Source organism: Haemaphysalis longicornis, unplaced genomic scaffold (genome assembly GCF_048455015.1).
Source record: "Haemaphysalis longicornis isolate Haplotype H1 unplaced genomic scaffold, Haemaphysalis longicornis Haplotype H1 scaffold_8, whole genome shotgun sequence".
In the NCBI taxonomy this organism is placed as follows: domain Eukaryota; kingdom Metazoa; phylum Arthropoda; class Arachnida; order Ixodida; family Ixodidae; genus Haemaphysalis; species Haemaphysalis longicornis.
This window is the reverse complement of record NW_027526445.1, coordinates 83,561,677-83,587,310: the sequence shown is the minus strand read 5'-3', so window position 1 is coordinate 83,587,310 and position 25,634 is coordinate 83,561,677. Positions and strand designations below refer to the sequence as shown.

General features: G+C 43.9%; 1 protein-coding gene across 1 annotated transcript; it reads right to left on the bottom strand.

Moving 5' to 3' along the window:
* Window positions 1-24,318: 24,318 nt before the first annotated feature.
* On the bottom strand, window positions 24,319-25,032 carry LOC144148365 (uncharacterized). Its single transcript, XM_077679910.1, has one exon. It carries the CDS (start codon window positions 25,030-25,032, stop codon window positions 24,319-24,321), a length of 714 nt encoding a protein of 237 aa, XP_077536036.1.
* Between the last annotated feature and the right edge of the window lie 602 nt (window positions 25,033-25,634).

Below are 25,634 nucleotides of genomic sequence, written 5' to 3'. Positions count from 1 at the left end.
ATATCCATGTCGTGTTATGGCCGTGTTGCATTCAATACAAACGGCTAAGCGTTTGTTTACACTTGTTTCGTTTGTCGTAAAATGTCCAAGCACTCCGCTGGCAGATCAGCCGGCGAGCCGACGCTGAGCAGACGACTCATCTCTTTGCCGTAGCCCGTGACAAAGCCGCCCAACAGCAGAATGTCCAGCTCATGACGAACATCTCGGAATCACTGACGTAGGCATGTGAAGATGGCGGCGACCAAAAACATGAAGGGAAGGGTGAGAAAAAAGCTACAAACTTTGCAACAAAAATGTGGGCGTTCCGCTGCGCGTAAAAGAGTAATACTTGGCACATATGACGTTGACGATCCAATCTAACGATTGAGCTAGTTCATTTAGTGTGCTCAAAACGCCTTTCAGTGCCCCTTTAAGAGTGTCTAGGTGTAGGCGTGTTATTATCGTTTGTGTAATCTTACGTGCGCATGGTGCTGAAGGTTTACATTTGCTAAGGGCAGAATTCAACTCATACGCAACTCAACTGAACTCATACAGTGTGAATTCAGAGTTGTAAGAAGTTTCTGATTTGTCATTGTCATGTAAGGGCATCTCTGCAAATGTTTTGTGTTGCATGAAATTGTTTGTGTAGTCTGCTGAACTGGACACGTGTTGGAAGTGTTGTGCGAGTGTGTTAGCCTGGTCTTCCAGTGTGAGACGTGTTGTACTAACTAGGGACATGCTGTGTGTCTGATGTCTTTGGAGTTTTCGTATACTTCTCCAGACATTGTGTGTGTGTTAGTGCATGAGTTTATGAATGCCAAGAAGGTGCGCCAACTCTCTCGTTCTGCACACGACGCACACGTCTTCGAAATGCCTCTGCCCATTCAAACAACAAGAGGTTTTCCGACGTGGGGTACCGACGAAAGATACTCCACGCCTTATTCTGGGCCTCTCGCGCAAGCCTACAGTCCTTATTCAACACGGTCTCCTCTGGTTGCGCGGGGCAGCAGAGGTGCAGAGATTTTACTTTTCGGTGGCGTCGAGATTGTGCATTTGAGGAGTTCGGTAGCTTCTTCAAGGTGAAGGTGTCTTATTGATGTGTAGTGTAGTTTAGATGTTTCTGTAAACGTATGCCAGTTTCCCTAGCTTCATTGAACCAGTTCTGGGAAGGTTGACTTCGTGGGCATTAACCCATATATGGTAGTGAGGTGGGGAAGTGGTCATTACCATATGTCATCATGCCCACGCCCCACTCAAGATATGGAAAGAGAATTGCAGAACAAAAAGCCAAGTCAAGATGTGAGTATGTATTGTGTGCTACGTCATGGAAATAAGCTCTTTTTTATCTAAAAGGCATCTTCTTGAGGATGTTAGGAACTTGTGTATCAGGAGACCTGGGGCATCCGTGCGAGCAGAGCCCCAAAGAGAATTGCACGCATCAAGGTGGTCTGTGAGTATCTGTGGTTCGGGCAACTGGTCAACGAGCGCCTCGAAGTTGGATCTCTCAAGTGTATTATCGGAAGGAATGTTAATAGAGGATAACGTTATCAACTTGCTAAAAATTGTTGTGTGGATTGCTACAGCATCAAGGACCGTGCCTAAAGTGATAGTGTGGCATGCTAAGATCCAGGCGATTATTCCCACACCGCCCGAAGAGTGTGTGCAGCCATCCCTGTACTTTCTGAATAGCATATAATTATTATAAAAATTTGAGTGAATAGAATAAAAATGTGTTTCCTGGACACACATTACACTTTGCTGCTTAGCATGCAGGATTTCGTACACATTGTCAAGATTATTAAGAAAGCCTCTGCAGTTGAATTGAACAATATTTTATCTTCCCATTATTAGTTGTTCGGAGCAACTCGAGTGTGACTATTTAAGGTTTTTTTGTGCTTGTAGGCTTGGAAGGTTATTTTTTAACCTTCTCTGGACGTTTGGATGAAGGGACCCGCTCCTTCCATTGCGAAGCACACTGGAAGCGTGCGAGATCCATTGGGGAGTCCTGGTTATCTCCAGGAGTTAGTGCTATAATGTTTACACCCTGTGCAAGCAGCGACTTTGGACGGGCTCTGGTATCTAAAGAGAGTGTGGTATATAAAGTGTAACGTGCACATGCCGACGCCAAAATGGGTGTTAGAGCAGGAGGAGAACCCACTCCTTGCATTACCTAGCACAGTGACTTTGAGATCTATTGCTATTTCAATGAGCGCTCTTCCTCCAAAGCTTCCGCAATACGTTACACTTTACATACGAGGTTTCAGTACGTACAGAATAACGATTACTAAACGACTGACAGTAGCAGGTTGGGCTACATTCGCAATAGTTCACCCTATCTTCGGTCAACAGAAAAGTTATTTCATAGATACTGTTATCAAAAATATCGGTAAAAAACTGAAGGTTCAAAAATTCCTCGCAACCACACAATGGGCTTCTTTGTTTGAAATATGAAAGCTTTAGTATACGTATTATAACTACTTTTTTACCGATAGATTGCATTTCGGCGTGTTTCTTTCGTTTCTTTTGTTCTGTCTTTTAGACATAATTACTTTGATCTGCTTCATGTCTGTCACAACAAATTTGCAACTGCAACACTTTCTTAGTTTTTATTTGTGCCTCTAACCCTACGGGAATCCCACACATTCAAAACTTTACCTTTCCAACTAAGAGGAAAGCCAGGAATGAAAGTGGATGGCCCCCTTAAAAATGGAAAAGGGAGGGTGAAAAGGGTGGTTTAAGTGTCGTTCATCCATTGTAGGTGGCGTTCCTAGTTCGAGATGCCATGTTTAGCTGAAGCAGGAATTTTTCCAGTGAACAGGTTAGAATGATTTTCCAGACATCGCTGGTCATCAGGATGTTGCGCTGTTCCGGTGTCGTTGTGAGGACACCTGGTATTTTCGCATGACCTTACACTTCTACAGCGTGTCCTACAGCTTGTTGGGAGTTCCAAAGCCGTCTTTGCAATCGCAGCTGAAGAGCACGGTTGTATCCCGCGCAGCTGTGTCGCGCGTTCAAATGGGTTAGGAGTCATCAGAATTGTGTGGCTTACTTGAATAGCTTCTGCTATGGCGGCGGGTATATCTTTCTTGAGATCCTGTAGTGCTATAGTACGTTCCTGCTGCGTTTGAGGATATACACGTGGTTCGCGGTAGAGTGGTAAGTGCCCATGGCGGTACAAGCGAGACTTCACTGGCCTCGGGTGGTGGTATCGCCCGCTTAATCACCCCTGAGGACTCGAAGGAAGTCCAAAGATGTCCATCTCTATTGGGTATGCGCGCTTATAAAGAAAGAACAAATCATCTTGTGTCCTGTTTTTAGAAACATTTGGCACCGGCCCTGTGGTTACGCACCAGTTCTCTAATGCAAGAACAGTGGTCCAAATCCGTCGGATAACATGGACTTTTTATTTACTGTTCCCATGAGAAGCCGCTTTCTTGACGAGGCAACAGATGCCACAAGAATGGGCAGTGTGGTGTTTTCGCAGAGTGCGGCTATGCAGGCATATTCCGTAGAACGATGCAGTCCGACAGAATTTTCAACAGACTAATCGGTACCATGCATTGAGAACGCAACCTGGGTACATACCCACAAGAATCATTATACCTTGACGCCATATCAGCAATTATACTTCAAACTTCTACTGATGGAAATATTATACTGTTCGAACCCACCTATCCAGCACAAAGTTATTGAGTTTATGTTTTCTGGTTCACCTGGAAGTCGAGCCATGTTCATCGCAGATATTTTATCTATACCTTTAACATTTTTTCAAACAACTGAGCGATTTCTTTATAGATGCACTGTTTGAACATTCCTCGAGAAGCTACACCAGAAAAAAGGCATGTATTCCAGGTAACAGAGAGAAAAAAGAAAAAAATTTGCACCAGTCAATAAAAAACGTTTGTTAAGGAATATTTTTTGTATTAACATTTTACGAGTTTCGTGCTGTTACGTTGCCTATAAGGGATGTTTTCTAAAATACGCATTTTACATGTTTCGTTCGCTACAGAACGCTGCAAGAAGCCTAGGTTTTGTTACTGTTAAATCTCCCGCTGTCTATGCGCCAGTCACGATCATCATCGTGGATTTACCGTGCGAGTAAAGTGATCGTCCCCGCTGAGGGCAGCCATGGCTTCGGACTCGCTTCGCTCGTTCTTCTGTTAATATTTTTGGTGCCGTTAAGCCCGGGAGAATGAACATGTGCGGCGAAGGAGACCACCGTCGTCCCCTTCGGCTTGAGGTTCGTAGAACCCCGTGATTTGACTGCCGTTGACCGCCGTTGCCCCGCCCTCAGCCGGAGGTCGCCATGGCTGGCCCTGACCGCCCACCTACGACTGACCGGAACCTCCAACGGGACGCAGATACGCACCGTCACGTCCAGCGTACCCCGCTTGGGAGCAACTCTACGTCCCCCGAGTACCAAGCTGGTGATGACCTGGACGCCCTGCGTTCGTTGAGGAAGGTTCTGCGCGCTGCTGTTACAAGGCTGCTAAAGGCAGCGACTGAGCTCCGGCAAGTTCCCTCACCGTCTGCGTTGGACTTGCAGTTGGCTATAAACGAGCTGGAACAGACGGACACTGAACTTAACAAGCTGAACAGTGCGATAGGTGAGCTTCTCGAAGGAGACGATTTTGAACATGATTTTTACGCTGTAATGCAATATCAGGAAAGGATATGCGGGGCCCTCAGTCGGTTGCGGTCGACCTTGAGCGACCTGCGGGCACCCGGCATTAAATGTACCGGCAAGGGCACCTCACCCTATCCAGACGACCCTTCTCACGTCGGCTCGCGTACGTCGACCTCGCGAGTAGTTTTGCCGAAGTTGATCGCGACGGTCCACAGCCACCTTGACGTTCCCGATACTGACAACGTGCAGAAGCCGGATACGTCTATGTTCACATCTACCACGCTGTCTGAAATGTCGACTTCTGATGGCATGAGACAAGGACGTTCGTTGGACTACAACTGCGCTAGGGCTGAGATGCAACCAGATCCAGTTCAGTCCAATGCTACGTGCGACACGGAGAAAAGTTTTTTGCTCCATACAGATCGAGAGAAGACATTGCCTCCACCGTGTGAGTTCGAACATGTCTTCTGTTCAGACATAACGAAAGGCGAATGCTTAGCAGAAGTTATTGAAAGCCGAACAGCTCTAAGCGACAAAGTAGTGCGGTCGGTTGTACCCAAGTGCCAAACTGAGTCGCTGCATTTCACTGACGTTGGAAAAGCTGAGCAACCCTTGCTCACCGCTTCTGTGCTATGCCAGGAGACAGCGAGACCTGGTCGAGAACAACCAGAACTGTACAGGGAGCTGAGAGCGAGCACGAAAAGAAACTCGTCGAGACCAGAAACTACCGAAAGGCCGATCCGAGGTCGGTGGAAGACCGTCATAAGGACGCGGCTGGACTCGCTGCACACGAGCTACCGTCCCACCGAGACATTCACAGTTGCCCGGCAACAGCTTTCCGGCAAAGGCTGCAATGCTGCAAGACATCACACCTTTCAGGACGCTAGGCGCAGAGTTTTGTTGACACCCGCTTCGCCTTTTCGAGGCCAGGCTGCAATACTCAAGGCGGCAAGACGGCGCAAGCACCGCTGGAGACGAAAAGGGACAGCGTTTGCCGGCAGCTGTACAAGGAATGACCTTCTGGACCGATAAGTAGGTTTTTGGACCTGTTGTTTACTCACCATGAACTATCTCGCAGGCCTGGGAGGATGGTGAAATCTCCCAGCCGGGTGTTCGCCGTGCCGCAGTGCAAAGTTTCAGAGTTGTGTTGCTCCAAAGAACCAGATTCGCTTGTTCAAGCTGCGTCGGAGGACTGAGATATTCAAGAAGTGTCAAAGTGAGCGCGTAGTGACCAGAGCGGAGAGGTTCAAGAAGTGTCAAAGCGAGACATCAGCGCGTAGTGACCAGAGCCCACATGACGCTCAAGCTTTCCGATTATCTGTGAGACTCTCTGCGCGTAAATCATCCGGAAAGACACGTACTAGAGGGCTAGGAATTGTAATTTGGCCGATACGCGGTCGTGGTTCCAGCTGGAGAAGCTGTCGACTGGCCAGCAAGTACAGTAGCGCTCTTGTACAGAGGCAGACACGAACGTTGGGCGCGCGGGAGGATGTTAAATCTCCCGCTGTCTATGCGCCAGTCACGATCATCATCGTGGATTTACCGTGCGAGTAAAGTGATCGTCCCCGCTGAGGGCAGCCATGGCTTCGGACTCGCTTCGCTCGTTCTTCCGTTAATATTTACTTCGAAAAACAATGCTGGACATGGCGCAAGGAAAATTCCTTGTTATGCCTACAACTATTCACTGAATCTCTGCGAGCAAGTTTCCTACCTTGGATATGACGGCAACCGTAACCAATTTTGATCATGTTGGCTTTGGCTTGCTCACCTGTCGTGCTACGTATTCCTTAATCAAAATGCTACGTTTCGTCAGGGAGAAATGGCGTGCTGCTGTTTACTGCACATAGAGAAAGTAAAAGAACGATAGCGAAGCTACTTATGTTTATGGCACGGAACATAGTCAAAAATTACGTTTTCACAGCCTCCATGGCAGCACACAGAGGCTATTCCGTATTCAGAACTGTCTTTGTGTTAAATCAAGGTTCATGAAAATTAATTTGTTAATACAGTAGGAGATGTTCTTTTGGGGTGTAATGTGGGGCTTCCCTACCGCAATAGGTTAGGACATTGATCAGTTTATTTCTCGTTCTTTCTTACCACCCTAGTACAACTGCCGCTCCAGTACGTCACTGTGGTTCCAGAGCAAAATAGGACAAACAAAACTGCGTATTAGATCTTTTTTCTATTGGGTTGACGACACTAATTTCTTTTCGTTTAGCTTGTAGTTATGAATTCATCTCAAATTAAAAATGATGGGGAACTTTCTGCGGCCCGATCTGCATTTTACATTCAGTGCTTCGCACCGTCTTTGGGTTGCCGTGCGTCTCTTGTTGACACCTGATAACTTCGACAAGTTTTGCATTACTCTAAGCCCAAGCAATCAGGTAAGTCTACACAGCTAACCAGACATTCAGGTAAGGTTTTTCCGGGATATCTCCAGTTCTGTTTCTCGTGCAATATCTGGGATAACGGCTGTGCGGAGTTTTAATAAAAGGCTGCAAACTGAGCACGACCGTGACTGTTTTTTACTGCTTAAGTGTGACAGCAGTAGATATGTGCAAACAAAAGGGAGGTGTGTAGAATTTACATGTGGTTGTGCCGGTTGGTACGTACGTGGTTGAAATTTACAACCAATGCTGCGGCCGCGCAGACAAAGGTTGACAAGACATGGTGCAACAGCAGACATGGTTTATCAGCGAGAAACATAACGTTTGAAGAACGAAAATTAATAATTCAAAGTGGAAAAGCGGTCATGCACAGTTCATAGTGCCTATTTAACGGAAAAAAACGGCGCTGGCACGCGACAAGGAACGTCTGACAACCGTCGCTCTCTCATGAATGTGTTATACTAGTTATGTCGGAACTAGAAATTTTGAAAACACAACCTCAAGAGAAATGTGTGTAAAAGCCCTTACACCTAAACCACTTGGCATATGTACAAAGATAGTTTTGATTTATCAAGATACCAATTCCTGTATCTGATGGCAGATGAGTATTTTGTTTATTTATTTATTACAAGTACCTACATCGCGAATTAGGCATAGTTGTAGGGAAGTTACAGTAGAAAATAGAATACAACCAGCAAAAGATTACCGAATTGAAATCATTAATAACTTTATACCTGAGAAATCTAAACACGTAAAGTACAGTATTGTAACAAACGTACAAAACACAGAAATATACAAAGAAAGGAGTAATTATAAATATAAAAAATCAACAACCACAACAAGTACAAAGCCAACGTTGAATATATGGGTTACTTCATCAACTCAAAATGGTATTTTAGTTAAAAAATTAGAATCAGAGAATATTGGTATTTTTAGAGGGTTCGAGTCGCTAATAGGGTTTGGAATAAACGAGTACTTAAATACATTCAATCAACAGGTATTTTCTTTTATTTTATAATGTGATATGTCCGTTCGATATAACTAGGTGTCTTCAAATACCGCTATTTATTTATCCCAGTCTTGCCATGGCATTTATTCTAAGTAAATTTTAGCCTTCCAACTTTCCGTCGTCCACAAAGCGGTTTCCATACCAAGGCCAGTAGAATTTCAGAACACCTTATTCTAAAATCGTTATTACCTCTTACAAACCTGGCAGCCCTATTTGAACCCTCTCCAACTTTTCTTTCAGTACCTTCGTGAAAGGTCCTGAAAAAGCGCCACCATGTTCTTGAATTGCGCGCACATTTGTAATATACAGGGTTTCCTTGAGTGTTTGCGGCGCGTCGCTGAAATATCTTTGGAAAAATGAATTAAGCGCGAAGCCTTGGCTGTGATTATATCTACTTGCCTGACCCAATGTAGTGTTGCTGTGAATGTTACGCGAAGATTCTTAACTTGATCTACGTTTTGTACTGAGCAGGAATTTAAGTAATAAGACCTGGATACTACCTTTCTTTGTTAGTAAATTGTACATAAAAATATTTAGGTAGGTAGCCCACCAAGACACAATCTTATCGAGGTCAGACTGCAGTACTGGGGTGTAATCAACACACTTGACAGGCCAATACCAAACACAATCATCAGCATAAAGCCTCACGGTAGATTTCCAACTCAGTGAAAAAACAATGATAAAAATCAAATAAAGAAGTGGCCCCAAAACCGACCCCTGTGGCACCCTGGACAGTACATCAGCTGTTGATGAAGACACCGCATTTATCACAACATACTGCTTACGGCCTCTTAGATAATACTTCATCCAGTCTATGAGGGTTTTAAGAATACCACGAAATGACAACTTATGCAGCAAACGACTGTAGGAGGCGACATCACAAGCTTTTTTGAAGTCCAAAAATACAGCGTCTGATTGCAATCCTTGGTCGAATGATGAAGCGATGTCATGTACGTATTTGGTAAGCTGTGTAACACTAGAAAGGACTGCGCGAAAGCCATGTTGTGAAGGACTGAAAAAATTATCTTGAAGGTGTTTTATAAGGCAAGAATAAATTACGTGTTCCAGTGTCTTGCAAAAAACGGGGGTTAGCGATACCAGTGTATAGTTATATGCTCTATTACTGTCCCCGGATTTGTGCAAAGGCGGGATATTGGCTAGCTTCCACTCTCGCGGGAATTTTCCACACTTTATCGATACATGATACAATGCGGCTAGAAATGACGCTATGTGATCAGCTCAACGTTTTAGGATGTGCTTTGAAGTACCGTCGGGATCATGCGCAGACTGCGGATTCACCTTATTCAAAAGGTTTCTTATACCTGATTCAGTTATTATGATATCATTCAATGCTAGTAGCGACCTCAGTTTTGTAACCGGAGATATGAACTTGGCAGAGAAATAACGGATTGAAACTACGCATCGAAGCGTTCTGCTCTACTCATATCACGTGCGTGATAAAAGGAATTCGACTAATGTATTTCTGTTACTTTTAACGTAATGCCATACTTCCTTTAAATTTGATATGATTTTGCTTTTAAGGGACGAGAAATAATTGCGCTTCGCCAGCATTATCTGCATCTTCAAGATAGAGCCTAATGATTTAACCTTTCTAAATAAATCGGCACTTCGCGGGCAACAATATTCTTTCTACAGACTAGACTTCCATTTAATTGAGGCACGTATATCTTAAGTACCACAAGGTTTATCACCACGACGATTGGCAGTTAAATTTTCGATGGGACATCAACTTTTATCAAAGTCAACAGTTTCTGTTAAACCAACCACCACAAAATTTCAGAGTCATTGGACTGACAGGATTGGATAAACGACCGAAGGTATGTATCAAGTTCCGAATTGATGGCATCAAACCTGCCTCTATCATATGCGAAAACGTCGTGAACGAGGTCTACTGATTTCCATCTTTTTCCACTCTGTGGGAGCCGCAACGACATCGTGATCACTTACGCCTAGAGTTAAAACAACCGACTTTATTGAAATATTACGATTCATAAAAGCAGGTTCAGGACACTATTACTAGCCGAACTCAGTCGTGTTGGAAAGTTAACATACTGAAAAATGTCATAAACTCTGGTAGGCTCGAAAAAACCAGAATGAATTTTTGACCGACCATTTTCAACTGGACGAAAATTGCCCCATTCAATATCAGGATGTTAAATTCACCTGACAGCATAATTGGCTCGGAGGAAAGAGCCGAAAGAGTTTTGGGCGAAATAAGCAAATCTAACCCACTTAACGTACCAGGAGGCCGACAAAAGGACCCCAAATTTATACATTCCCTTGAGAAAACGTTATTCTACACTAAAACGATTCGGAGTTATCTGGGCTCGGTATTGTTACGGTTGGCATGCCGTCTCTAGTCAGAATGAACACCCCCCCTCCACCGTGCGTATTACAGTCCTTGCAGTAGGCTGTGTAACCTGTAGGAAAAACTTCACTATCTGAAATATGTTCATCTAGCCAAGATTTAGTTCCAAAAAGAAAGTCGGGTTGCGAAACTCAAATTAGGGTAGAAAACTCGGAAACCTTAATATTTAAACTTCGGCAATTGACAACAATAACTGATAGGGTCTCGGGAAGTCTCTTCTTGCGCGGTGCTATAACACCAACAAACCGCTATTGAGGGCATTTTTTCACTCAGTAACTTGCACTGCTGTTCGCGAACGATTCACTTCCGAGTTTGGCCTCCATTCTACCCCTGTTGTATTTTATTGTAACTTTTGCGTCAGTTTGCTTCTCGTATACCCCTAACGTTTGCCTTTGGTGGCGAGCTATTTTGGAATAATCTTCACCAATAGAAACATCCCTTCCCTTTCGTTTTGAATCAGAGGATATAACTCTTTGTTTGTCCTTGAAAAACGCAAAATTCACAATAACTGGCCGAGGTTTCGCGCCCCCGACCTTGCCGATTCGGTGGGCACGCTAGATTACGGAGGAGGACACTTCTCCCAAACTTTTCTGCTGACAAATAGATCACTTTTTTTCCGATTCATCCCAGGTGTTTTTACCCCCCTCAGAGAGACCAAATACAAAAGATTCTTTCTACGCGACCGGTTTTCTATATCATCCTGGTTCAATGAGCCGTTTCTCATGCTGTCTACGAGCTGGCTGTGTTGAGTGGATAGCTGTGTTTTTCCCTCGGTTGATGACGCAGTAGGCAAATATCCTGACAACCTTCCGATTTTGCATTCCAGGGTTTGATGTTTTACCTTCAGTTCTTGCTGCCTGGTCTCTAATTTCTCGAGTGGTTTCAAAAATGTGTCCTGTGCCTCGACTACCTGCTGAAGACAACGCACAGCCTTTAGAATCTCTTGCTCTAGTTCCTTCTTTATTGACCCTGGGTTTTCCTCCTCATCACTCGACAAAAGCAGCCTTGCCATCACTGCAGCCAGAGCAATAAACTTAACAGTGCAAACCTTCATTCCAAAGAGGACCCGGGAGCTCCGGTACCGACTTTCGAACAGTAGCACCACTCCTATAACGATAAAATTTACGAAGCTGCCAAAAGAGCAGCCGTAAGTGTGCGCTTCGCCAGTCGGCACCGGAAACCGAAGGGCCCTGTCGAAGCAGCAGCTTCTTAAGCTCTTCGTGGTGTTACGAGCACCCCTGGCGGTGGTTGACGCCTTCGTCAATCCCATGAGGCACCCATGACGCATCCAGATGCAGCTCCAGACACGTGTCAATTACAGCAGCGGGAGAAGCTTTGACACCTATCCTAGTGCTGCTGCAAACAGAGTCCGAACACTGCGAAGTCACGCTGAGCAAGTGTTGACTCGTCGTGAACTACGGGAACACGTTGAGGACTTTACGGATGCTGGTAGCTGAACCTATTTCCTTGATATCGCTGTTGTGTCCATGCAGCCATGACTCGAAACCGGCGCCCAACGCCGCTACAACAGATTGCAAAATTTCGCATGTGGACTGCTTCGGCTTCAACAATTTCTTTAGTCCGTAAAATGCTAGCATTCGACAAAAGCGAAACTAAAGGGCATACTTTACGCCCTTTCTTAATTTTAACGACGATATCGTTGCGCCTCGCCAGCTTCCTTTTTTCCCAATTTTCCCTATACCTCATCTCACACTAGTTCCTTTATCTTGGTTATAATAAATGAACGCAAAATACTTTCTCTATTTTGTTCAATTTTGCTGCGTTGCCAATATGACCTTAATTTTTTTTTACCTTTTCGTTGTGGTTTCCTCGAAACACATGAAAGTGCCATCTATTTCCTTGTCTAGCAACATGTGTCCGCTTTATAAAGTGCTTCTCGTTTTTTTTCCTATCACCCAAATTTTCTCTCTCCATTTAAAAAAAACGCTGCCGATCTCGGTTCAGTAATATGTTGGCTAAAGTATAATTAGATCTATGTTTTTATAATGTTGTGTATGGAACGCTTGACACAGGCATCAGTTATATTGAAGCGTTTTCTTCGTGCAATTCTTTGTTAAAGACTGCTTACATTTTGGTCTGGCGGTTGGATGAAATGAAATGCAGCATGACCGAATACATCACTTTCGGTTAAGACGTTCCACAACCAATACCGCATTAAAAATCCCATCAAAAGAATATTAGCGCCCACGAATAAATGGTTGTACGTGTCCAGACACAACTCCCCGCTTTGCTGCTCATGTAATGAATACAAAGGCTTGGCCTTTCTAAGAAAGGGTGGCACTGCTTCCAATCAATCTCTACACCCTGACAAAACCTGCTCTCAGGATTAGTCAGGACTCAGAATGCAACTAAAAAAAACGACGTTTTACCGGCTGTTAAAAAGTTAACAGAAAATTTCTCTTACAAACAAATGGGTAGTAGGGTTATTGACGGCGAGCCATGCCCTATGAATCGATATTATCTATGTCGTTTACACGCTTCACAAGGATCCAATGATTACACAACCATTTTTTCTTTAAATTTGGCTGAAATATTTTGAAGGAGTTGAAAGAACCCTTAACAGGAGAGCCAGACGTGGAAACTACGGGCAGATTAGTAAAAAAAGGTACAAAGACGATATTTGTACTTTTTATTCGCCTTTTAAGCTAAAGTCGGCAGTTACCACAGACACACTTCGCATTAAGAGACCCCAGTCGCTAATAAAACGGCTTTATTGAGAGCAGTCGGAAGATAGAATTATACAGTGGCAAACATAAATATAAATATATATGCGTGACCAGTAAAAAGGAAGTATTATTGCAGCCTCACACACAGGCTATTGTGCCAAATGCGTGACTGAACATTTTATTGAAGGAATTTGAAAAGAGGTACACCAAATTTCCGGCTTTATGGGGGCAGAGAGACCCCATAAAATGCCCGCATAGAAGAGTTGGAAATACCGGCGAGCTGAATGCATAAAAACGCATGGTAGCTGATTTCAAGAAAAAAAAATATACAAATTTTATCCGCAGAAAACAAAAGAGAATTAGTCATATATGCGTGGCCATACAGCCATGTCTCGTTAATATGAATGTCTTCTTTCCCCCAAAAATTCTTCTTTCAAGTGAGTAGTCCTTATGACAGCACGATGCCAAGAACATAAAAAACAAGTCATAATTATCGAAAGTCAATGCTCCTTAAAATGGATTTTTGTACCAAGCCGTCGAAGGCCTTCATAAAGCGGCGCGAGTGAAAGAAAATCTATATATTCGTAGCGTCCTATAGCAGCGATTTCACATATTTAACATGTGCTGAAGCCGTCTCACTTTTGAATCGGCATATCCTCTTTCTTAGCTTAGAGAAATATCGTTTTGTTTGGACCTAACAGAAGCCACATCCTTAGCTGAACTGAACTGGGAAGCGCAAATGCTTGTCATTTATCCGAAGCTAATATTGACACGAAGTATTATCACTATGTTATCTTGTCCTGAGCTTTTTTACTTGCTCTTTTCCAGTTTTGCCGCTTTAAGCAGTCTTGTTTATCGGGTTTCACCATGCCATAACTAATCAAGGGTGCTGTTAGCTAAACACTAATACTTTCGAGCTGACTCGATGGGGCTTGAGGGAACAGCGTTCGAAGATAAATGCTTGCTTCTGCTTTGTTTGTTTCGCCCAGCAGTAGAAAAGTGAACAGTTTTGCCCATCAGCTCTGGTGGTCACGATTCATTTTATCTAATTTGATGATGATGATCCTTGGGTTTTTTTAGCGCAATGCCAGCTGGGGCAAAGAGCGCTAAACAAAGGTTTGTAACAGAAAACAGTGGCTATAAAATGTGTAAGCCAGAATAACTGTAAAATCAAATAAAAGCAATGGTGATGGCTGGTGTATAGGGCCAGTTTTGATTACGCATGATGGGACATAATGTTTAAAGCTCGTCTATAAATACGAAGGTCCAACGAAGAAACAGTTAACCAAGTTTATGGATGGATACTTTAGTTGCGTTGGAGTTGAGAGTCGCCGTGACTTCGCGGGCTTGTAAAACGCGTACTTGGACAGTCCAATCACGGTAACGTAAGTGAGGGCTGAAATCAACTGCCTCAGAACCAAAATGGCCGCCGGGCCTGATAAAATCAGCAGCAGGTTGTTCGGGATCTTGACGACGGTCCCATTAGTAAATAAAAACTTTTATAAAAATGCTGAGACAAGGGAGAGATACTGCAAGAGTGGAAAGCTGCGAACCTGTTGTTGATTACGAAGCCAGTGAAGAATCTAAGCTTCGAGCCCTTCCGACCAATTTTCATTACATCTTCTATTAGGAAATTCATGGAGCATGTTATCCAAACTAGACTGGAAAGATTCATAGAAGATAAAAACCTATACCCTGATACTATCATTAGCTTCAGGCCACACCTGTCTGTATTCGATGTCATGCTTCAGCTAAAGGAGCAGATTATCGACAAAGTGATTTCATAGCAGGATAATTTTGGGCCTGGACGTTTCCAAAAATTTTGACACAGTAAAACACGCAGATATAGTCCAGAACCTTAGCGCGATAAACTCAGGCGACAGTACATATGACCACGTAAGGAATTTTCTTTCGAATCGACCTGCAACCATCAGCTTGGGGGGACAGTCGCTCGAAAAAAATAAATTGGGCAATAAAGGGCGCCGCAAGGATCCGTCCTCTGTCCTACCTTTCCTTTTTTACATCAAGAATGACGGGCCTTCCAGGGCTCCTGGATGAAATAACAAACCGGAATTACGCATATATACGGACGACTTGACGCCTTGGGTAAACGGAAGTAGCGACGGACAAATTGAGGGTATACTTCAGAAAGCCATAGATACAATAGTGAAATATCTTCAGCCGATAGCCTTGAAATGCTCGACAGAAAAATCAGAGGCTCCTTTTCTGGCATCTCCAAAGAACAGAAGGACCAGTCCCTCTTGCAAGAGCTACAACATGGTTTTGCGAGTGAACAGCAAAGCCATCCTGACCGTAGACAGTACTAGATTCGTAGGTCTCCGCATACAAACAAATGTCACAAACACTGAAACTATCAGGAGACCTAAATCAAATACCAGGCAGCTGTGCAGGTTACTTAAACGTATTTCTAACAAGCATGCGGTGATAAAATAGGCCAATCTCTTCAGATTCGTTCAGGCTTTCGTCATAATTCGTGGGCGAGTCATTGCCCGTTCTCTCAATTGTGGTAAAACAGAGAAAGAGAAACTTGAAATCATACACAGGAAAGGGATCAGAACCGCACTAGCCTTCCCTCGAAACCCCCGCACATATAGCTTCTAAGACTAGGTGTATCTAATACTCTGGATGAGCTCATAGAAGCCGCCACGGTGTCGCTGAATCAAAGGCTATTAAGACGTAAAACTCAAAAGAACATCATGGATCTCCTGCGATTACAACTACTTCAGTGCTCAAAGAAGACTGATATCATACCGACGCCAACTATGAATAGACTCATGATTATACCGCTGCTTAAAACCATGCACCCGCTATATCAATAAGGAAGAAAGAAAAAGTAAGGGTTATCACCTTGCGGGCCAAATTTGGACGGAAGTTTGATGTGGTCTACACGGACGCTGCTGAATACAATGGTGACAAGACGGCACAAACAGCGGTAGTTGTTCGTGAGAGCGGAGGCCCACTATCGTGCTGTAACATAAATCACACAAGTGCAACTGGGGCAGAAGAAGTTGCTATAGCTCTAGAAATAGTACAAACCTGTACAAGGGTGGTTGTTAGTGACTCTAAGGCTGCCAATAATATATATGATATCGGCAGGGTCTCTGCTGCAGTTAAATGTCTCACAGAACGTCCAGTACCAGCAGAGCAAATATTATTCATATGGTGCACGGCCCACCTGGGCCTGTGGGGGAACGAGAAGGCGCGTGCTACCGCCCGAGGTCTCACTTGACGGTCGATCGCAGCTACCTCACCACCTCCGCGCGGGGAACCGCTTGCCTGGGGTGATGAACTCGGAACATTTCAGGGATTTTTTCCAGATTAAAAGCTTGGTCGCAAGACATATCAAGCGGCGGATAAACAGCTCAGCCAAAAAAGAGGAAGGTAGGTGGAGGAAATTGTAAACAAGGGTGTTTCCGAACCCTTAACTGTACAGAAAATGGCATACCGAAGTCTTTATTACTAGATGCACTCACTGCAAAAGTATTGCAGGCCTACTCCACATGGTGTGGGCATGCCCTTCCTATAACGCCCCCAACAGACATGTGGAATAATGAGTGACCTTATTACTGAACAACAATGTAGAAGAGCAACGCAAAGTAATCGGTGCCGTCCTGATCGCCACCGAATACCGAGGGATTCCGGCTGACGGTTGCTGGGATGAACGGGGAATAGGGTAATGCCCTCCCCGTCGTCATTTTAGAATGGTTCAAATAAACGTTATTGTCTCTCTATCTGAGTGATTTTAACAGGAAGAAAAACGGTAAAAGTGCTTTCAGTTCCCCTAATGCGCCACTGCCACGTTTAGAAAACGTTTGCTTTCACAGGCCATTGTAATATCATCTCAATTCATAAGAGGAAACTCGGTGACAGAAAGACGCTTTATGGCGTCGAACCCGTAAATAACACGACATAAGTGAACGAACGCTTTTTTGTTTAGAAAATTTGGGGTGCTTGCACAAAAAACAACAGTGCTGAAATCAAGACAGAGGTGTTCCTGCAATGAGCAGTTGCAAAAAGACAGCTTCCATCAATTCGATCAGTGTTTATATGTTTGGTAAACTCGTATATCTTCATGACAAGAGAAAATGGAGATTGTCATTGGCCTTGTTGTTTCATAATTAATAGTTTTTTATGTTGACTGTTGAGAAGGTGCGACACTTTTGATATTTTCTACTGCTTATTTTACCTTCTGCTTCCTCTACTGTGGGAAAAGGTGACTGTTTGCCGCCACACTTGGAGTAAAGCTGACCTGTTCTTAGATAAGACGGTGGCTTGGGTTTGGCAGCGGTGTGTTTTCCTTCCTTGTACCGTTTATATACGCTGTTAAGAACTACAAAACGCTTTTAAGACTGCGGAATTGTGGGGAGTCTCTGCAGTGAGCATTCGTATGGCGGGAAGTAAATTGAAAGTAAGACGCGTGGAACACGGATCTAATTATTTTTTTGTGTGTGCCTGCCGGAGAAAGGTGGCTGTGGTGAACGAGTATGTTATATCCTATCGGCATTCTTTGCTCAGCAACAGGACGTAATGCTTCATTATTTTTTATCTGTGCAATTATTGGAAAGGCACCAAATTATGAAAGGTTCTCAAAATACTTTTGTCGTAGACTGTAATCCTTGTGCATAATGCACGAACTTGCGTCTGACGCAGCTATCTGGAATTTGTATGATGCTTGAGTTCGCTGCTTTTCGTCTCTTTTAGAAAAATAAAATATGTGATAATGGAAAAAGCAAAGCTGAGTGATAAGGTCTGTTTCCTGTGTCAATTAATGTGCGTGGAAGAAATTTGCATTACTGAAGTTGAATTTATCCTGGTAATCGACAATGATTGTGGATTTTTTTGAGCTCCTGTGGTTAAGGTGTATATTTTGCTGCCGAGTATGTGATGCTGTATTTTGTTGTTGTAAGTTTTAAATGTTCATAGTGTAATTGCATTCTTTATTCTGAAATGACATAAATTGGCATTGCACCGGTTTTTAGCACCCTTCAAACGGCCTGATTACTGCGAATGTCCGCCTCAGGGTGGAAGGGGCAAAGGAAAAATGGCGCCGTATTACCACAATGCTACGGACGGTGTTTGTGTTCAGTTTTACTAAGGTGGTTCCGGTGGGAAACAAAACCGGTTTCGCCACTGCTAGTAGTGCTTGTTAACTTGTACAGGTAAGATATATATCTTATATTGTTTGTTGTAGTGTAAACAAGAGTACGCGAATATTGTTGCTAAAGGGATTAAGCTGGGAAGTTTATGAAGGAACACAAGTACCACAGCGTTCACCACCGATGCCATGGCGAAGACCCACCTGACCCAACAAAAAACTTAAATGCTAGAGCAACCACAAAACTCTGGGGTTAGAGGCAACAACTGATTTCTTCTGAAGCTAAAATCACAGGGCCACATTTTCTTTGCTGCTTTAACACTGGGTAAGGAAGAATTTGGCTCAATGTTATCAGCAGAAGCGCTCCAATCCAAAAGAGAGTTCAGCGCATTGTTCGTGTTCAACAGAAAACACACGCTCTTTTCAAAGTATCAGAAAACGGCGTTCCGTTGACAAGAGTCCAAAACTGGAAAGCCCATTACCAAGAATATTCTGTAAGCCGTTTTTATAGGCTTCCACAACTACACTAGTTATCCGCCACCGTGAGAAGCAATTTTTCGGGAAGTTGTTTTATTGTTGAAATTGTTAATATAAGTTCCTGGCGAGCGAGATTTTGGTGCAGCGTAGCAGGTAATAATTATGCGTAAAGCTGGAGCTGTTTTTGAACCCCCAGCCACGCTGTACTCGTCAGAGAATCCAGAAATACCTCCTTGAGGTGCTAAAATAACGACAATTTCGGCCTGAATTTGTAGAGATGCAACAACCTGCGGGTAGAGTGCTTTCTTATGCGCATTTAAAAAGATTTTCTCTCTTTAAACTTTGCAACTATTGGATCGGGTTTGTTCCTCAGATCATATAAATATCTTGATTAGCTTTATGCTAATGATTTCCTATAAAATGAATATAAATGGGGGACACTGGCATCTGACATGACCAATTTTTTCTCGGTGCTCATTGGTTCTTGTATTGCTGGAAGTGAACGCACACAATAATGGGGGCGCGTCTAAACAAACAGAGGATACCAGTGGACAGAGAAAGCTACGCAGAGAACTTATGTCATGCAGGTGGCTTGCTTCTCCGCAACACGGGGTGGTGGCTGGTTTCTGTTTCTAGAACAGCTGAATTTAAAACACACTTTCCTTGCGTGATTTATGACTCGCTACTGTAAATGACCCCGTGTCACAAATTGGGCAAACTCTGTATTTACAGGCCTTCATTGATAGTTTGGCGTCGGTAAAAGCGTCCATTTCCACTTTGAGTAGAGCCGCATAACACGTTCGAGTCAGTGAAATTTAGTTATCGTAATATTAGGCGTAGCGTAGGAGGGTAATCATTCAAGCACCAGTTGCATTGGCGCTTGTTCTGGTAGTTTTATTCGAACCAAGACGAGTTGAAAATTGTGCAAGTTTTGAGAAGTTACTGAATGCACGCCTTGGCAAGGATGATTAAATGCCAGTGTGGTATTGTAGTTCACTCGAGACGGAATTTCTCTTTTCTTAACCTCGTCGAAGAATCTAGCCGGAGCCTTGAAGGTCTCTACAAAAAGGGTATTTAATCTGCAAACCAGCTTTAATATTCTTAAAATGTAAAGTTTGTAGAGAAAGTTCGGTAATAAAAGGATCATGGGTCTTGCGACACACTGTCGTCAAGCGCCCTACGTTTTGTCGAGTGTTCTAAACCCGCATGTTCAAATAAAATACGCGGGTCATTTAGGGTTGATTCGCAATACCACCAGCAACCATTTTAATTTACGCAGAACTTCACTTGAGATCAAAAAAATGGCGACAGCTGTGGTGTCCTTTGTAAAGTAAATCTCAACAAGCCCCGCCTCCTCCCAAAGGCGTATTGTTCAGTATCATACCACGTCGTCACCTGCTTTGTGACGCTACAGGAAAAGCGTGAGAGTTACGATTCCAAAGCGGGCAATGCAGTCTGCGATCGTTAAAATAACTGACTGGTTTATGCTGCGGCTACAAAGAGAAGCCAGCGATAAAGAGGGCGCTCGTTACGAATCAAATCATCATAATTGGACGAGGCCGGTATTTGCAAGGCTTCGCACCAGGCGTCGGTTTTCCGCAGCGTCATTATAGTCACGTGATACAAGTAAAGGTATTTGCTGCACGCTACACTGGTAGAAGAACTGAGTACCCCAACCTGGTATCCAGGACCCCCTTGACAGCCTGTTGCGGGCAGCCTTTTAAAGTATCGGTTCACTAAAAATTCTCGCCGCTAACTGTGCGTGTATCCAGTGCACAGGTACTCTCCCTGCCACGCGCCAAGACGGGAAGGGCTCCAACCACAAGTAATGATGCAAACTGTTGCCTGGCAACGGTTCGTTCTGACGTGTTAAGACGTTGAGGTCTGACTGAAGCAGTTTGAGCACATCGGACCACTTCACCAGACTACTCACAAAAAAAATCGGTAATCTCTACTAATCGCTGGACGGAAAGTAACTGATACATGAGCAGCTAGTAGAGCTGACCGTAGCTAGACGAGTTTAGCAGCAGCTGCTGGGTACGCTCACTACTGCTACGGTCCACCGAGAGTGGTTCCTGCCACTTCTAGAATTGAGAGTTCATAACCTAAATGAAATGGTCGCGACGATTGCGGATTACATGGCTCGCCTCGTCAGCGGTGCAAAACTTGATATATCCCAGAGTAATATACCACGACTTGTGAGGCGCAGTGTAAAAAACAGCTGTTCGCTAGTTTGCTACTGAATCCGCTTCGTACTATGGCTATCGCCGCCTTAAGGAGGCTATGGCATCAATCAAGGAGGCGACAGCTTTTAAGCGATCTGTGCAGGAGGGATTTCTGATGTATTGCCGTGCAGACGACGGATGTTCAAGCGACCACGCCAACGATGTACCGTTACAGGAGCTGGTTCGATTGTTGGTTTGGCAGTGGGTGCAACCTCATAAATTTGACTATTTTGAACCGCGTCTACGCCACTTGTCCGACTATATCGTGTGCTATTACATGCGGTAGTTGTTGCAGCCCCAGAGCTGTGGTCAATTCACTTATGGGGATACCTGAGCGTCGCCAAATTTATGCTGATACCGCACCAGCGGCCTATCGTGTGTATGACTTCAAACTTTGTTATAACCCAGCGTACAGTGGCCCCAAGCCTTGATCCCAAGGCAATTGGCTTGGCGAATAGGTACAGAAAACTCGCAACTGGTAGAGTATGCTGCCACTGCAGTGAAGCAGGGAACGTAAGCGATGATACCTGTATTGTTTCTCAGGGTGCCGTCCATTTTCTTCAGGATAACAGAATCACACAAACCGGCTCATACCACAGCGTCAACTACGGGGAAGATCCTTAGGCCCTGGAGGGTAAACTCAACTGCTCCGATGATCGTGTCAGAACTGTAAATTTGTCGGCACTTTTGTGGCCCTGGCAGAGGGTTGCATGCATAAAATTTTGGGGAATAGCCTTCTTGAGAGATTACAAGGCAAGAATCAATATGGTGGGTAACTTATATTTGAGCTACCGCCTTCCAGAACACCGAGAAAGTCACCAATTGTTGAAGCTTATCGGAGATGACGTCAAATTATTGTCGCTGTCGTTTTGTGTGGTTGGTGACAACTGCGACATTGTAGGGACTATTTACGGCATCGCCGACCGTTTTGATTCGTTTATTTGCTCGCGACGGGGCAGTTGCCTAAGCTAGGCTGCGCTGCCAGGGAAATTTATAGCCCCAAAAATTCGGTCGTTTGCTCAAAGACGTCACCGAATGTGCCGTAGATATTGTCTACTTGGGGGAACTTTCTGGCGAAGAACAACTGTTCGCCATTGAAGGCACCGCACCTAGTTCGGGCAGTCCAGTTCCAACCAATACTCTCCACATCAGATTCCTGTTTGAACAGGTCCAAGCACTTTTCCAACTGTTTGTGACGTTTACGGATTGATTCTTATAGACAACTGGACTGCGGCTGATGCCGATACCAGAAAATCACATCTCTACAGATAATGCGGTAAACCTGCAGCAATTTCTTCCACAGCAGAGAAAATGTGCGATATGATATCATCGACCGGCTAGAAGTTCGGGTGCATCGCCAGTCATTTTCGTAAAAAAGGCATGGCTGTCATAGTTGCACGCAGATAACAAAAAGCTGAAACAAGTCACCAAAAAATTTCGTGTGCCCGTTGCCCACAGCCTTGTGAAATCTTTTATTGAAAAAGGGAAGGCCGGAGGCTTTGTGAGGGAGTTGGGAGGGGAGGATTTAGGGTGTAAAGGGGGATCGTATGAGTTTATGGTCTTCGGTAGGCGGCATCAGTTTCTCACCGGATAATTGTTCAGCATTTAATGGTCCTTTCACTGGTGTAAGCCATCGCTATATACCTTGCGCAAGACCGCTTTTAGTGGCAAACGGTATTATAAGGTAATGGTGTGTTCATCTAATGGGAGGGGATCGATACGGGTTGAGAGATGTGGGGTCGAGAAAGGAAATTTCGGTATCTAGAAAATTTAGGGCATATCCAGACCAGCTGGTGGAAAATCAGCCTTGAAGGCTTGCTGACGGAATGGGTATTTTGGGTTGATGTGGCGGTAGTTCCATTTGCGAATTGTTTGCGTTGGAAATGATGCAACAGTAAAGAAGTTTTTAATAAACAATTTTTGGGTGATTGTAAGGGAAGGTCGGTTGGAAACGTGATCCTTGGCGTAAGTTGCTTGAGTCGTACTTTCTTTTCGTGTTTTTACCGGTGTTTAGTGATGGCAGGGGGTACATGGTATTTTCGGTCGTGTCCATGCATTCATGAAGGTCTGAAGGCTGGGCGACGGCTGGGTCAGCGGAGTAGAGAAAAGAGCAACCCTCCTGTGCAGCTTTGTGGGCTGCCTGATTCTCCAGGGCCGCCAAATCATGGTCGGGAGTCCAGTCTATGCGGACATGAAGGCCAAACAGTTGTAGGGCCATTGGTTGCCTGATAATTTGATTTACGGAAGGGTGTGTTGAAAATGGTCGTCGAAGTTCTGGAAATCCTTTGTAGCAATCGGTTAACATGCTGATCTTTTTTGGTATGGGTTGATGGGGGTCGTACAGCAAGTAGTCAAGACCATGAGTAATCGCGACTAGTTCCGCTTCCGTGGGTGTGACAGTATTTTTGGAGTGTCGTGTTCCTATAATCGTTCGGTCATCAGGAGAAACCTAGGCAGTTCCAAACATTTGATGGTGTTAGCCTTACATTAGTATAAATGTCGATTTCGTCGGGTCGTTTTGTGCCGAATAGCCTCTGTCATTTTTTTGTCTAGCAATGGCCGTTGTGCGGGTGATGGGGTGAGTTGTTGTTGCTTCGTTCAGGAGAGGTGGTTGCGACGGAGGAATGGTTATCGGGAAATCAGGTAAGGGGGTGCGAGCTTGCTTATCCCAGGCCGTGAGTATGGCACCTTGATCGGTAAGTTTCCGCTTGAAGTGGTATTGGGCGGCTTGCTCTTGAATGATTTTGTCCATTCGTGGAAGGGCAGCCGCAGATTGGAGGTTAGAGATTTTTGTATGACGCGGTAAGCCATTGATTGTACGAAGAGTCGCATTGTGAAGGACCTTAGGAGCGCGTCATTGGGGACAATTCAATGTGTGAGCTTGGGCTAAATGTGTAAGAATACCGAGAGTGACGGCGCGGGAAAGTGTCAACGCTGGATTTTGCTTTGCTCCTACATTATTATTATATAGTCTTTGAATGATATGTTGAGTCGAATTCCATTTCTGTTTTAGCTAGTTCAGCCGTATAGTTCGGCTACTTTTGTAACCGACGGGGATGCATAGTAGGCGAATGTAGTCGGGTTTGGCGGTGATCGGTGTGGTGACAACGATGATACAAGGCACACTAAAGTCAGGAACTAGGTTGCAGCCAAAAACTAACAGAAATTTTTTTATTCAGATACCCTAAAGGCCCTTGCGGGCATTACATAGGGGGGGGGGGGATTACAACGAGATATTTCAAACATTTAAACACAATTCGCAGAGAAATGCAACTTATTACATATCACAGGTTACCAAACAATAAAGAAATAAAGAAAAAAAAGAACAGAAGAATCAGGAAAAAGAAATGGGTGCAACTTAAAACACTCAATACAAAACCTGTAAATTCAATTCATGTTGTAAAAAGCACACAGTTCTGTTGTTACAAGACAAGCGCGTTCATATTGCGCTTCAGTTGTGCAACAAATGAGTCGTGATCACGAATAGCAGCAATTTCTTTTGGCAGCTTGTTCCAGTGGTAAATGGCCAGAAAGAGCGGTGATTGGCGAAGGAGATTTGTACGTGCAAAAATAGGGCGGACTTTGAAGGGATGGTCGAGGCGCGGAAAAATTTGATGAGGCGGCTTGATATGGGATGAAGTGAAGCATGATGGGGTATGATACATTCTGTGGAAGTGCGAGAGCAGTGCCAGTAGACGCCGTTTTTCTAGGGAGGGTAATTGGAGGGAATCTTTGATAGCCGTGATGCTGGATGTTCTGGAGTAGTTCTTGGTAATGAAACGAGCTGCTTTATTGTGTAACGACTCGAGCTTGTTTATTAGGTACGTTTGATTTGGATTCCATATTATAGAAGCATATTCCATTTTTGAACGAACTAAAGCTGTGTAAGCTAATAGTTTAGTTGACTGATTTGCTAAATACAAGTTACGCCTAATGAATCCCAGTGTTTTATTTGCTTTCGAAATTATTTCATCAATGTGATCATTCCATGTAAGGTTAGAACTTAAATGAACTCCTAAATATTTTAACGTAGTCACATTTTCTATGCACAAGTTATTCATAAAATACGAAGTGAACTGAACGTTACTAGATCTGGTAAATGTCATTGATTTTGTTTTAGAAACATTAATTTCCATTTGCCAGTTCTCGCACCAAAGGGACATTTTGTTTACGTCGGCCTGTAAAGTATTAGAATCTTCAGAGGTTTTGATTTGTCTATAGAGAACGCAATCGTCCGCAAATAATCGAACTGTTGAAGACATGTTTTTACTGATATCATTAATGTAAATTAGGAATAAAATTGGTCCAAGTACTGAGCCTTGAGGGACGCCAGATGTAACTTTTGCTAAAGCAGAAGACTGATCGCTTACTGAAACAAACTGGTAGCGATTGGTTAAAAAACTTGTAATCCAATTTATAACGGTACTATGGATGTTAAGCCGGCTAAGCTTCATCAATAGACGAGCATGGGGAACTTTATCAAATGCTTTCTTGAAGTCAATGAATATAGCCTCAATTTTTATTGAATCGTGAACAGCTTGATGACGATCCGTAATGAGTTCAAATAATTGTGTTTCACAAGAGTGGCCTTGCTGAAAACCATGCTGATTATTAAAGAAAAAGTTATGCTTACTTAAATATTTCATAACTGCGGAAGATATTATATGTTCAAGTAATTTACCTGGAATACTAGTCAAAGATATCGGTCTATAATTTGAGGGCATTGAACGGTCACCTT